Raw genomic sequence first — 12,902 nt, 5'->3', positions numbered from 1 at the left:
AACCAGAACAGCTGTTAGCATGAGTGACATAAAAGTACATATTTTAGGTGTTGTGAAACAACTCAAATCACTTAAGAAAGGAGAGTCTTCTGGTCCAGATGGAATACGAATCAGGTTCCTTTCAGAGTATGCAGACACAACAGTGCCTTTCTTAGCAATCATATACAACTGTTCACTTGGCGGAAGGTCTGTTCCTAAAGACTGGAAAGCAGCACAGGTCACACCAATACTCAAGGAAGGAAATAGGAGTAATCCATTTAATTACAGACCCGTATCACTGACCTCAATTTGCAGGAGGATGAGCACATACTGTACTTTAACATTATAAATCACCTTGAAGAAAATGACTTATTGATACATAACCAACACGGATTCAGAAAATATCGTTCGTGTGAAACACAGCTAGCTATTTATTCCCATGAAGTAATGAGTGCTGTCTACAAGGGATCTAAGATCGAAACCATATTCCTAGATTTCCAGAAGGGTTTGATACCATTCCTAACAAGAGACTATTACATGGTGTATATGACCCGGAAGATCCGGGAAAGACCCAGGAATTTTTTCATCCGCATGAAATCCGGGAAAAACGGGAATTTTCTAGAATCCCGGGAGTTTTTCATTGATTTAGTTTTCAGTTAATTTTTTGTCATTTTGAGTGGTAATAACCGATACTCTAACAAAGGACATTACTGTATTCCGCTACTCCAGAATAATACTGCAGCAACAAAATATGAACGAGGGAATGAAATTTAAATTGCAAAGGAAATGCTTCATGTATAAACAAAAAAAAAAAAACACAGTGCTCATACAAGCGTCTGCCAACAGCAAAATGTGTGAAAGGCTGTAGGAAGACAATGCAGTGCTTCGTAACAACAAATTACCTCCGATGAGCATGACGTCACAACTGTTTACATCAGATTCATTTAAGCAGTTACGAGCGGAAGCACGCGCATGCGCAGTTGAGTCGCGTCTGAGTAGTACTTTCTCCCGCTTCTGGAAACAGGAATGTCGCTGTTGGTTGTGTACGCAGCAAACCAGAGTATCTGAACCAGGCGGCAATTTCGATGGCGAGGGGCGGGGGGGGGGGGGGGGAATTTCGGTGGCGAGGAAAAATAACCTTATTTCACAAAGCATCTAGCATCTAGAGCACATTGGTCTATTGATTATTCAAAAGAGTTTGAAGCTCATCCCTGTTGCTTTTTGAACATTTTTGATCACATTCTAAGTTGATTTATGAATGAATCATAAGTTGATTTTTGAATGCGTGCATAGTGTACGTGATGTACCTGCCAGGGGAATCCTCGTCGCATCTGGAAATAAACTTTCCTGCAGACAAGAGGAGACGGGGCTACACGAGCTGAGCGGAATAAAGCCGCACGGGTGAATGTAGTATGTGTATGTGACTGACCGGTATGCAGATGATGAGCGAATAGCTACGTCCATAGATTCAGACTACCAGAGTGGAAATGAACGACCAACAGGAATAAAAGATAGGAAATATTAACGTAATATCTTGTCGCTGAATCAAAGAAAATGAAAGTTTGACAGTTTTTGACCAGGTCGCTACACTAGAGAGGGCAAGTTGTACATTTCCTGGTTAGCAGCCGCTTAAGTTCCATTCTGGGAGCAGCGTGGAAAACGCGTTGTACGAACACGTAATAACGCCTAACCGGAGAATAATCGCTGGATAATTACTAAACCGGTGATTCTGGCAGAGTTAGTAGAGTTAACTGGAGAATGAGCTTTGACAATGATAGGAATAGTTACAGAATTAGGGATGAGAAGATTTTGTTAGAACGAGGAAGGAGAAGAAACGGGGAGGTTCCAAATTTATACAAAATTTTCTTACTACTACTTTTCTACTTTTCGAGCTCATGCTTAAGAAATGGGAGCTTATGAATGAAACATGAAACTATTTCCTAACATAAAGCCTTTTGCTTGTAGTAGGCCAAACAGGCATTTCATATTATTACTTGGCAGAGTTATATTCTGCCGTATTATAAAAATGACCATTATTACCAAAACAATCTCGCTTGTTTGGTGTGTGTTACAGCTGCTGCAATATTAGAAAGGCCTATTTTCTTTCGTCCTGCAAACAGTGAAAATAGACGTAATGAGATCGAGAAACAACACCAGTCTTTGGTACTATTTGTATTAAAAGCTTTTTGAGTATTAGACAACGACATTTCGATTTTTCACGTAGCAAAACATTTGACGAATTTTGATGAGGTAACAGATTCTTTCGCAGAAAGGAAAGCACGGCATGTAAAGCTGGAGCAAGATTAGTGAGAAAAAAACGCAAGGATTGAAGAAATATGTACTGTCTTGCTTGTCTCGTGTCTTACCTGGTTTTGCGTATCCTATACTTCATTTTATGTCACTGAACAGAAAGTTATTAGCTATTAGGCAATAAAAAAATCCAAATTTTCTGAAGAGTTCTTCTTCTTCCGGCTACAAAAAATTCCATCCAGTATTGATTGCGAGGTTATTTTGTTTAAAATCAAAGGACATTTTAATTTCCGCTGTCCTGAATGTAGTTCGATGGCATCCGTTACAAAATACTCATTTGAGTTCCACAGTGCGAAGTGCAGTGATGTGCAGTGCAGTAAGAGAACGCTGTGTTAAGAGGTGTGGCACTGCACTTCGGCACACTAAAGGCCAAATAACATGTCTTATATTTTCTCGAACACGTATGTTTTTGTTTCAAAGTTTTCAGAATGATGTGTTTTACAAGATGCACATAGGGTACTTTTGAAAATTCGATTTTTTTAGTATTGACCCGGTTTGCAAATATCGTAGATCCGAGGCTGATGCGCAGAGAAGTCTGAATTATAGTGGGCAGTCTCCACGTGACCCGTGTTAACGTTCAGTGGTTTTGCTGTTTCTCCTTCGTTTACTCTCGCGTCACATGAAAGCAAAACGGATATCTTTGGCCGGGAGGTACCAAGTGAAAATACATTCACATAATTACCGAAGGCTGATATACGTTATTAGTTTCAGATTTTATTTTGTTTCCACCTTTCTGACAGTCGAGCACCAATCGCCTTGCAGAACAATGAAGTTATTTTTGTCTGTTTGCTAAAGAAATTTCCAAACCAGACTCGCGCACATTCCGCTGCCTTCAGCGGCCGCCGCGTGCGGACCTCTGCTGCGAGCTGCGGTGAGTCTGAGAGCTTATCGCAGCTCTCCGCTGCAGTCTTTGTGTCTTAGTGAATGTCGGGAGATGCTAGTATGAGTCAGCTCAGAACAGCAGACACAAACTGGTCGACTGAAGCGCGAAAAGGTCCAACGAGCAGTCCAGAAAGTAAATGAAACTTCGGAGGGAGGTTCCAGTCGCACTACTCAGCCTGGACCTGTCATCCACACACCCGCCCCCGCGGAAGTACAGTGAGACGCAAGCGCAGCTCCCCACAGAGGTATCGAACTGCGCGAACGAGGTGGCGGCAGAAACTCGTTCAGCTTCCAGAGGCGCACCTGTCAGTCTCCGGTAACGAACGGTTACCTCATCCAGACCCAAGTGGCAGGAGGCGGATACGTATGTCACACTTGTCAGTAGGTTTCGTACTGAGTGTATTCGATGAAAGAGTCGAATTTTTGAGACGTGGTACATTACGAACCCGTGTCAAACTTAGAGGATTGCAGCTTTAAACATCCAAAATTATACAGCTTGAAAGACTTTATGTATGTGGCAGACACTGATGTTATTCTACATTAGGGACTAACGGCCGCTGCGCTACACGATCTCTTGGAGTATGTCGCTGTAATTAATGCTGGAACTGGAATTGAATTGGAGACAGCGATACTCTCGACAGAGTATGCCACGTTGAACAACTCACAAATAATAGAAACAATCTACATCTACATCCATACTCCGCAAGCCACCTGACGGTGTGTGGCGGAGGGTACCCTGAGTACCTCTATCGGTTCTCCCTTCTATTCCAGTCTCGTACTGTTCCTGGAAAGAAGGACTGTCGGTATGCCTCTGTGTGGGCTCTAATCTCTCTAATTTTATCCTCACGGTCTCTTCGCGAGATATACGTTGGAGGGAGCAATATACTGTTTGACTCCTCGGCGAAGGTATTTTCTCGAAACTCCGACGAAAGTCCGTACTGAACTACTGAGCGTCTCTCCTGCAGAGTCTTCCACTGGAGTTTATCTATCACCTCTGTAACGCTTTCGCGATTACTAAATGATCCTGTAACGAAGCGCGCTGCTCTCCGTTGGATCTTCTCTATCTCTTCTATCAACCTCATATGGTACGGATCCTACACTGCTGACCAGTATTCGAGCAGTGGGCGAACAAGCGTACTGTAACCTACTTCCTTTGTTTTCGGATTGCGTTTCCTTTAGGATTCTTCCAATGAATCTGTCTGGCATCTGCTTTACCTACGATCAACTTTATATGATCATTCCATTTTAAATCACTCCTAATGCGTACTCCCAGATAATTTACGGAATTAAATGCTTCCAGTTCCTGAGCTGCTATATTGTAGCTAAATAATAAGGGATCTTTCTTTCTATGTATTAGCAGCACATTACACTTGTCTACATTGACATTCAATTGCCATTCCCTACAACATGCGTCAATTCGCTGCAGATCCTCCTGCATTTCAGTACAATTTTCCATCGTTCCAACCTCTCGATATACCACAGCATCATCCGCAAAAAGCGTCAGTGAACTTCTGATGTCATCCACAAGGTCATTTATGTATATTGTGAACAGCAACGGTCCTACGACACTCCCCTGCGGCACACCTGAAATCACTCTTACTTCGGAAGACTTCTCTCCATTGAAAACGACATGCTGCGTTCTGTTATCTAGGAACTCTTCAATCCAGTCACACAATTGGTCTGATAGTCCATATGCTCTTACTTTGTTCATTAAACGACTGTGGGGAACTGTATGGAACGCCTTGCGGAAGTCAAGAAACACGGCATCTACCTGTGAACCTGTGTCTATGGCCCTCTTGAGTCTCGTGGACTTCTAGTTTCCAGAAAAGTCATTATACTCGAACGTAATACGTGTTCCAAAATTCTACAACTGATCGACGTTAGAGATATAGGTCTATAGTTCTGCACGTCTGTTCGACGTCCCTTCTTGAAAACGGGGGCGACCTGTGCCCTTTTCCAATCCTTTGGAACGCTACGCTCTTCTAGAGATCTACGGTACACCGCTGCAAGAAGGGGGGCAAGTTCCTTCGCGTACTCTGTGTAAAATCAAACTGGTATACCCATCAGGTCCAGCGGCCTTTACTCTTTTGAGCGATTTTAATTGTTGCTCTATCCCTCTGTCGTCTATTTCCATATCTAACATTTTGTCATCTGTGCGACAATCTAGAGAAGGAACTACGGTGCAGTCTTCCTCTGTGAAACGGCTTTGGAAAAAGACATTTAGTATTTTGGCCTTTACTCTGTCATCCTGTGTTTCAGTACCATTTTGGTCACAGAGTGTCTGGACATTTTGTTTTGATCCACCTATCGCTTTGACACAAGACCAAAATTTCTTAGGATTTTCTGCCAAGTCAGTACATAGAACTTTACTTTCGAATTCATTGAACGCCTCTCGCATGGCCCTCCTCACATTACATTCCGCTTCGCGTAATTTTTGTTTGTCTGCAAGGCGTTGGCTATGTTTATGTTTGCTGTGAAGTTCCCTTTGTTTCCGCAGCAGTTTTCTAACTCGGTTGTTGTACCACGGTGGCTCTTTTCCACCTCTTACGATCTTGCTTGGCACATACTCATCTAACGCATATTGTACAATGGTTTTGAACTTTGGCCACCGATGCTCAACACTGTCTGTACTTAAATCAAAACTTTTGTGTTGAGCAGTCAGGTACTCTGAAATCTGCTTTTTGTCACTTTTGCTAAACAGAAAAATCTTCCTACCTTTTTTAATATTTCTATTTACGGCTGAAATCATCGATGCAGTAACCGCTTTATGATCGCTGATTCCCTGTTCCGCGTTAACTGTTTCAAATAGTTCGGTTCTGTTTAACTGCTCAAGGTACTTTTCAGATAAAGCACTTAAAAAAAATTCACTGGATTCTTTGTCCCTGCCACCCGTTATGAACGTTTGAGTCTCCCACTCTTTATCCGGCAAATTAAATCTCCACCCAGAACTATAACATGGTGCGGAAATCTACTTGAAATATTTTCCAAATTATCCTTCAGGTGCTCAGCCACAACAGCTGCTGAGCCAGGGGGCCTATAGAGACATCCAATTACCATGTCTGAGCCTGCTTTAACCGTGACCTTCACCCAAATTATTTCACATTTCGGATCTCCGTCACTTTCCTTCGATACTATTGGACTTCTTATCCCTATAAACACGCCTCCCCCTTCACTGACCAGCCTGTCTCTGCGGTATACATTCCAATCTGAGTTTAGGATTTCATTACTGTTTACGTCTGGTTTCAGCCAACTTTCTGTCCCTAGTACTATATGGGCGTTGTGACCGTTTATTAATGAGAGCAGTTCTGGGACCTTTCTATAGACGCTCCTGCAGTTTACTATTAGCACATTAATATTGTTATTCCCTGTTGCATTTTGCCTACTCCTACCTTGCTGCGTCTGAGGAGGCGTCTTGTCGGGCCTAGGGAGGGAATTCTCTAACCTAAAAAAACCCACATGTGCACTCCACACGTACTCCGCTACCCTTGTAGCCGCTTCCGGCGTGTAGTGAACGCCTGACCTATTCAGGGGGACCCTAAATTTCTCCACCCGATAGCGGAGGTCGAGAAATTTGCACCCCAGATCTCCGCAGAATCGTCTGAGCCTCTGGTTTAAGCCTTCCACTCGGCTGCAAACCAGAGGACCGCGATCGGTTCTGGGAACGATACTACAAATAGTTAGCTCAGATTCCACCTGCGAGCGAGGCTTTCCGCTTTCACCAATTCCGCCAACCACCTGTACGAACTGAGGATGACCTCTGAACCCAGACGGCAGGAGTCATTGGTGCCGACATGAGCAACAATTTGCAGTCGAGTGCACCCAGTGCTCTCTATGGCCGCCGGTAGGGCCTCCTCCACATCTCGGATGAGACCCCCCGGCAAGCAGACAGAGTGAACACTGGCCTTCTTGCCCGACCTTTCCGCTATTTCCCCAAGGGACTCCATCACCCGCCTAACGTTGGAGCTCCCAATAACTAATAAACCCCTCCCCCGGTGTGCCTGCTCGGACCTTGCTGAAGGAGCGGCCACATGTCCACTGACAGGCAGAGCGGGCGATGCCACACGGCCAGCCTCCACATTGACTCTCCGCCTCGTGCGCCGCGAACGCCGCTGAACCCGCCACTCCCCTTGGGGGAGAGGGTGGCCCAACCGCGCCCGGTACCCGCGAAGATGTCTCGACAGCAGGGACAGTGGGTGACGCATGTGTACCACCTGAGGTGTAGCATGCGACGCACCAGACTCCCCACTGCCGCTACACTCAGAGGCAGCAGCCTGAAGACGGCTGACCGCGGCCATCAACACGCTCAGCTGTTCGCTGACAGTGGCCAGCTCCCCCTGCGTCCGTACTCAGCAGTCACACATCCTATCCGTCCGAAGAAATCAATTTACTGTAGAGAGTTAATCAACTTTTAACTAGATTGCTAATTCACTAAACGCGGCTGATAGTTGACTAAACTGTGGTTACTAGACACTTCTTGTAGAAGTAGCACTACCAGTCTAAGGACTGTATTGAAAACACTAGCACTACTGGCACTATGGCTGACTAAAGGGAGTCTTGAGATCAGTTACTGCCCTGAATGGTCCTTACAAAATTAATGGTGCGCGTTCTTGCCTGGAGAGTGAAAATGATAATGCATGAGGTGACTGGCCCGTATGGAACCACGGTGGGTAGAGACAGAACAAGTATTCAAACTGTCCGTGAATATAGACATGGTAGCTGCGGCACATGTTGTCACGCTCGAGCGCGCCGTAATGTCGCTCGATTTCGGGAATTCTTTCGATAGGGTGAGCTGTGTGCGGCGAGAGGTGGTCCTGTGTGGAGGGCCTCGTTCGCCACTGCCGCTGAGGCCCTGCTAGCCGCTCTGCAGAAACAGCTACGAGGGCTGCACGCATGCACACACACACACATACCGCCACAATATCGTGTGTTGGGCATACACAGGTGATGTGGATGTAGTGATCTCCGGCGAGAGCGAGTCGCAGAAGGCATTGCAGGTCACCAGCAAATACCAACTTGCATCAGGTTCGAAGCTAAGCAACACTAAACCACACGTCATGAATGTGGGGTGCGGAATATCTTTGCGAAACATGCGAGACCTCAGTCCAACTTCTGGCTCTGGACTACAGGTCTAACGTAAATCGTACTGCAGCTGCAAACTCTAAGAAAGTGCTTGCCAGCGTCCCAGTTGGAGTCAAAGAACATAGAGAAGGCTTGACGACATCCAAAGGCCACACTTGGCACATATTTAGATGGTATCTAAAGTCAACTGTGTGGCACATGTTTTACCCATACCAGGTGAAACAGCAGCAAGATTTCTGTCAGCTTTGGGTCATATTTTTAAGATAAAGTTTGACACGTTGACTATCTCGGGCGGAAACGGGGGGGATTAAATATCGCCGACTTTGGGAGAAAGTGAGAAACTATATTCGTGTGTTCCACACAAGAGATGCGGAAGAAGACACACACGGCCCTCACGCCGCACTTACCAGAGGAAATTACTCCCACTGTCTCGAATCCACCCACAGATGTACGGCACGTCGCCAATGGCTTTTATCATTTTGAACAATTTTGATTCGGACTCAGTTATACTCAAACCAGAGTTGGCCGTCGAATATGGTAAAAGTCAAGAACATGTACGTGGAACTAATGAGAAGCAAAAGCGGAAATGTGACTGTACAAAAGAAGCCGCACTACAGCTGGAGGGCCATCTGGACAAACATCGGCACCCCTCACCTACCTACAAGTGTGAAAACTACTCGGTAGAGGGCAGTAAACAGGAAAGTAGCAACCAAAGCGAAACTTGAGGCAGTCCACCTGGGTGGTCGGCAGCACGTGAGAATTACGACCTGATAGGCGAGGTTCGTACGTGCTCAAGTGAAGCACATCTGGTGAGTTATCACATACCAATTGTTTTGAATCCTAGCTACGTGCCATGTGAATAAAGGAATGCTGTAAACTGGCTAAGAGGACAAACAACGTACCACCTGCCAGCAGAGGGAAACGAGACGGGCGGGCGCTGGGTGGGTCGCCGCACGCACGCCGGGCACAAGCGGGCCACGGGGCGGCGTGTGCGTCGCTGAGGCGGGAAACTGCGAGAGAAACTTCGCAACATGTTTCAGTACATACAGTTACGTGGAACAGTGTGCAAAGTGAGTAGAAAAAGGCGTAAACGCAAGAACATCATAATAAATCGTCCTTAAGCTCTTTTGCCTTAAACGGTATTTCTTACTGACTTATTTATTTTTAAGGAAACAGAAATCTAATTTAAAATACTTAGCTCAGAAGCCGTCTATTTTGTGTTGAAGGAATCTCGGAGGAAAAGCTGGTCCTCACGACAACACGTGGTACTTTTTAGTACATTTTGTTTCACTTCGTTCCGTATGTCAAAAATCCTTTTAACCAGAAGCGACTGCACTGATTTCTGCTGTTCTGCGTTACACTCATCGTCACCCGCTGTATCAGGAATCGCAGCACGGAGCTTCCAGCGCGTGCAGTACCCGGGGATGGCAGAAGACCAACTTGCCAAACGAGCCTCGGGAACCGAGGCATTGGGCGAGTTACAGGATGTTGAGAAATAAATCGGAAAGCAAACCATCGTTAAAACAGAAGTTGGAAGGCGTCGCTCTCAGCTGAGTTAGTTTGTGTGCAAACATGGTCTTTCAGATGACGTGCTAAAAATAAAAAAAGAATTAGAAATAAAAAAATAAAAAAAATTATGCGCGAAAATAGCGCAGCGACTCGGTGACAGGTATGGGGGAGGCGTGGTGACCAGACCTCGGAATGGTTAAAAAATTAAATGAAAGAAAAGGGGTTAAGGGCGCGAGTTTCTAGTCTGCATGTAGTGGATTCGAATACCGCAACTCGCATGAATTTTAATTCGTGGTAATAGTTGCTAGTTAAGAAAAAGTTGAAATGATTCTTGCTACATATGCTGAAGGTCTGGGTTCGTTTCTCACATCCGGCAATCATTTTCAACAAGCATAAGCAGCATCTCTCCCACCTCTGGTAGCCTGGAGGAGAGTCGCTACAGGTTGGGCCCTGACAGAGGCGGAAGTCACGCCGGGTCGAAACTCTGTCACCAGTCACCTTTCTTAAGCGATATCTTTTTAAATCATTGAGCCAATTGTTGTACAAGGCCGCAGCGCACTTGACTCTTACTGTATTAGAGTCTGAGACGTGAAAATGTTGACGATGGACTGGAATTCGAACTCAGATCTCCCTTTTCGTCACGTTTGATCACTTTCAGATGATGCATTTCCACTGCTTCATTGTCTCTGGTTGTCTGCAAAGTCGTAAAGACGTTCACAAAAGACACATCTCTGGGTTCGAATCCTGGCATGTCACTTTAAGTTGCAACATGAGCACAGCAAAATACATGCGAGAAATTATTCTGATTTTACCGATTCTCTGGGCTTTGTTAACAATAATGGTGGTACTGGTTTCGAGTCCCAAGTCAGACGGGCAGCTTTTCGTCCTGTCGTGTCAGTTTCAAACATGCCACTCCTAGCTACTGGTGAAAGAGAATAGTACAGTCGAGGTATCTTTGTATGTAGTCAACAACTGTGTGTCCAGGGTTCGATTGCTAGTCAGCAGAAAATTTTCATAATTGTATTTACAATACAGAAATGCCTACATTTCGCTGCTAATGAAGTAAATCAGTGTATAACGTCTACGCGTGACTACAGGTCAGTGTCGATAGGTACTGGGTTTGAGTGCGCATAACGCGCAACACTTTCGTCTCCTGGTTTTACTTTGTCATCTCATTGCTGGTTAAAAATGACGATTTCTGACGTTTCATTGTGCTTAGTTAACCATCCGATCAAGTGCTGCGTTCGAATCTCCGGGAAACACAAAACTTTATGGCAGATCATTTCAAGTTTCAAGTTGCACACTCTTTGTTACTTGTGACTGAAACCATACTTGAGATATTTCGTCTTTACTTGTTAGATTCCATTCCCGGATAGTAGCGCAGTAAGAAAACTTTCGTCGTGTCATTTAAAGGAGGATGCTGCTTTCTGAGGTTTCATTTATTACAATAATTTTGAATATGCAAGCGTAATGGCAGTGTAGCGTCCAATAACACGTTTCCTGGTGTTCGCATTATCGAAGTGTCAGTTTGCATCTAAACTGATGGTCGCACAGAGCAGTTGTCTCTTGTGGCCTCATGCAGTGAACATTTTGTACAGGCAAAGACTGTACCGAAAACAGAGCAGAGGAACAATGTTATGAGGATTGATTACCAATCAGGCGAAACACAATTCAGATCTTTGCATAAAGTTTCTGGCGTGCAGCCGCATAAATTCAGCCTCTTCTCCTAATATTTCGGCCGAACACCGTCCCGCCATCTCCAGAGTGAGTTGTGGTGAGTGACGCTGCCGCACTGCGTCCGTTCTTTTAAACCCGAGGACCGAACCACTGAATTTATGCGGCTGCACGCCAGAAACTTTATGGAACAGTCATTACGCCGCAAAAACATCAAGATGGACAACTGAGATCGTTCAGATGATTTTGAGCATGATAGCACATGTTAAATACATGTGCGTATGCTATGAGGCCACAAAATGTCACACACACACACAGTTTTTTTAGGGGGGTGGTGTTGCCGAGTTGGTGTTTATCTCACATGTTTTGAATAAATTGTTGTCTGTGTGTCAAAGTTTGTGTTTGGTGAGGCTGAATGAAGAACACTGCCGGTAACTGTAGTGAAATTTTTTTACCTGCATAGCAGGAAAGTGTCTGTTTGAAAACAAGGAGACGGGATTCTTCTTGTGTGTGACGTCTGGCAGTGAAGCTGCAGACAGAGACCAGTACCAGCTGCAAGAAGCCTGTTCTGTAGTGGAGGTGAGCGACTGGTTAGGTGTTGCGTGCCGAGAGCAAAGGAGCTGACCTGCAGGAATGAGTGTGACAAAATGTGGTAATGAAATTCTTTCAGAGGTTGTATAATGCTATTTGTAATGGACGATGAATGAAGATTTTCTTATGAGGGAGATAGAACAGATGTACTGTAATTTAATACATACAGACAATTGCGCACTGTTTTGTACTGTAGGAGGGGGGGATACGGTAGGTTTGTTTCAGGACAGATTTGTATTCGCAACAGTTGTTTCCTCGTGTGGCTGTTTTCCTCATTCTGTGTGCTGTGTGTTTGTAGCAGAGAGTGGCAGTTTGTGTGTTTTGTGCAGGAGCCTCTCTGCAGAGGAGAGGGGCAGGAGGCTGGTCGAGGCGGCTGAGGAGGGGGCAGTGGGGGAGCTGAGGGAGCTGATCGCCGCAGGGGCCGACGTGGTGCCGGGGGACGAGGGTGGGTGGACCGCCCTGCACTGGGCAGCGTACAGGGGAGACGTCGAGGCGGCGAGGCTGCTGGTGGCGGCGGGGGCGGCGGTGGACGCCAGGGATGGCGTTGGGTGGACGCCGCTGCATCTTGCGGCAATCAATGGCCGCCGAGAAGTGGCGGATGTGCTGCTCGACGCGGGGGCCGACAGGGGCGCCACAACTGGTGATGGGGAGACACTGCTGGACCTCGACCGGCAGTGCAACGAGATGCGGCTGGTGATGATGCTGTTTGATGAGGCAGACAGTCCAGCGAACTCTGTGCAAAACAACAGGAACTGAAAGAATCTGTAACAGACCAATATTCATAATTTTTTAAATAAAGATCCAAAAAAGTCAATCCTATTGTGACTCACTAATTTCAGGCCTCCTCAAGTAACATACAGCACACAAATACTCTGAGC

At 45.6% G+C, this 12,902-nt stretch overlaps 1 protein-coding gene across 1 annotated transcript in view; it reads left to right on the top strand.

Annotated features, from left to right (window-relative positions):
* LOC126212809 (ankyrin repeat and protein kinase domain-containing protein 1-like) overlaps positions 1-12,819 on the top strand; it is a 155,190-nt gene extending 142,371 nt beyond the window's left edge. The window contains exon 3 of the mRNA XM_049940217.1: positions 12,354-12,819. Within this exon, the coding sequence (XP_049796174.1) occupies positions 12,354-12,780 (427 nt within the window). The 3' untranslated portion in view covers positions 12,781-12,819. The remainder of the gene's footprint in view (positions 1-12,353) is intronic.
* Positions 12,820-12,902: the final 83 nt, after the last annotated feature.

The sequence above is a fragment of the Schistocerca nitens genome, chromosome 11, assembly GCF_023898315.1.
Source record: "Schistocerca nitens isolate TAMUIC-IGC-003100 chromosome 11, iqSchNite1.1, whole genome shotgun sequence".
NCBI lineage: Eukaryota > Metazoa > Arthropoda > Insecta > Orthoptera > Acrididae > Schistocerca > Schistocerca nitens.
This window is presented reverse-complemented; position numbering and strand designations above follow the sequence as displayed.